We start from the raw sequence: 2,162 nt of genomic DNA on the forward strand, positions 1-2,162 counted from the left end.
CACACACACACACACACACACACACACACACACACACACACACATATATATATATATATTGCAGTATACACACACATGTACCAGTTTTCAAAGATGGAAGCCAAAACACAATCATGACTCTTAGTAAGCCGTGTGCGGCCCATCAACACAATCTAAATACTGCTGAACGAGCTGGGATGAGCTGGGATGGAATGGATCATAGGTGTACGAGATTGCCAGAGACGCGCGTGGTTGAGTCTCTCACATTCTAACGACAGAAATACTCGGTCAGAACGATCAACGTCGGGCATTGCTAGCCCTTATAGAACTTAAAGTTGGCGTTTGCATTCCAAATACCTCGTGCAGTGGATGCCTTCCATTGTCGTCTCTAGCTTCAATGTTGCACCCGTGCTCACACAAATAGTGCGCAATATCTAGATAACCTCTGCGAAGTGCGTGATGCAGTAGAGTTGCTCCGCTCGTATCATGTGCATTTACATCTGGCATAGGTACACGAAGAGGGAATACGTCATACACAGCATCCGCAAAAGTATATACTCAATAGTGTTTAGTCGAGGGGTTAACTTGGAAACACACGAATAGTATATATGTTTTCAGGTCTCTTGGTATACATGAAGGAATTTAAAGAGAGCCCCTTTGGCATACTAACTTTATATTGCTTCACCCATATAAGAATTGCATATTCTAAACTCTTCGTACTCTACCGAAATTATCCATATATACACATATCTATACAAGTAGAAGTAAGACTGTCTAGACTAAATTTCTTAGCTTGCAGCTACACGTTGCTTAAATAGTATCTCGAGAAGAGGATATGCAGATCAATTCTTTAATGTACAACAACACGCAATTCGAATTGAGATCCCAGCGTAACCAGCGTAACATCTGCAACGAATATCACGAGTCATAGCCAGATTGCATAGAGAGAACGATGCGAATACCAAGTAAACCAATCAAAGTCCTAATGCCAATACTTAACGTGAAGGAAGTGATAGCATGAGAAACAATTTTGGTCTACAAGTACCAAGTCTTGGGAGATATCACAGATAGTACACGACGCGGTTGTCAACACTACCAATCCTACTGTTGCTCATTTAATGCTATTACTGTTGGGAAAAAAGCCAGGCATAAGGTATACACTAACCATCGAAGGACTCCATTCGACTTTGCAGCTGCGCTAGATTGCCTGCTCTAACACACTTGATTAGCTGCTTCTGATATGGTATGCAACCCATCTGGTTGGATCGGGAAGGCCTTATTCTGTGTCCATGTGTCTGTATGGCCTTGTTATGTGTTTATATTATATATCTGTATTGCTTTGTTCTGTGTTTCATGTATTTGTATTGTGTCCCTGTGTCTGTATCCTTAAGAGCCTCTTTGAAGGGACACGCGTTATATGTATTTATTTATTTACCTAACATACATCTACAATATCTTTTCGGAATTTGTTTATACTTCATTATATAGGATATTTCATATTGATTACACACCAGCGAGTCTTGATTTTACATGTATGCCTCTGTACATATCTACACGAAATACTACACAGACATTTTTACACGTAAGTAATCATAGGGATATAGCTGACCAACCTATGCTGTGCTGAGTCTTGCGTGTCAAGCAATGGCCATCACCACACAAAGTTAATACAGCAGACCTCAGGATTACGGCAGCAGGTATACCGGCCTCATGGCTCGAGAGTCCATAGCTATGACTGAAGTCTCAGAGTCCTCAACGCGTCAGTATGCTCGCTTGTCAACTGCCGATGTTGATCATGGGTACGTATGTTTTTCTTTTAGCGCATGTATTTGTATTAGGCTGTGAGATGGATATGCTAGTGTGTGTTTCTATGTATACATATAAAATCATGATAGTTTGTGTACGTGTGAGTTGATAGGCATTACCGATCATTCTCGACTTGTACTTTACTTTTACGCTTGGTTTACCAATATGCAGCTGAGTGCATTGTTTTTGCGAACATCGAGGATTCTGTGAGTTCACAGATCTACTTGATCTTTGTGTCTATCTCCAACCCGGTCTCCTTGCATTTGTCTACAATATCCGATGGCAATTTAGACTAGAAGTTGCAAGTTCTCGGAGATAGTCCGTTGTAACTTCATTCGATTTCGGATACCGAGATAGCTTCTTTGACAATATATATA

The 2,162-nt window shown here is 40.7% G+C and overlaps 1 protein-coding gene across 1 annotated transcript in view; it reads right to left on the reverse strand.

The window, feature by feature from the left end:
- SARC_00301 (hypothetical protein) overlaps nucleotides 1–1,415 on the reverse strand; it is a 6,841-nt gene extending 5,426 nt beyond the window's left edge. Inside the window, exons 1-2 of the mRNA XM_014306028.1 lie at nucleotides 1,145–1,415; nucleotides 337–479 (exon numbers count right to left, since the gene is read on the reverse strand). Of these exons, the coding sequence (XP_014161503.1) occupies nucleotides 337–479; nucleotides 1,145–1,235 (234 nt within the window). The 5' untranslated portion in view covers nucleotides 1,236–1,415. The remainder of the gene's footprint in view (nucleotides 1–336; nucleotides 480–1,144) is intronic.
- Between the last annotated feature and the right edge of the window lie 747 nt (nucleotides 1,416–2,162).

This window comes from Sphaeroforma arctica (assembly GCF_001186125.1).
Source record: "Sphaeroforma arctica JP610 unplaced genomic scaffold supercont1.8, whole genome shotgun sequence".
Lineage (NCBI taxonomy): Eukaryota > Ichthyosporea > Ichthyophonida > Sphaeroforma > Sphaeroforma arctica.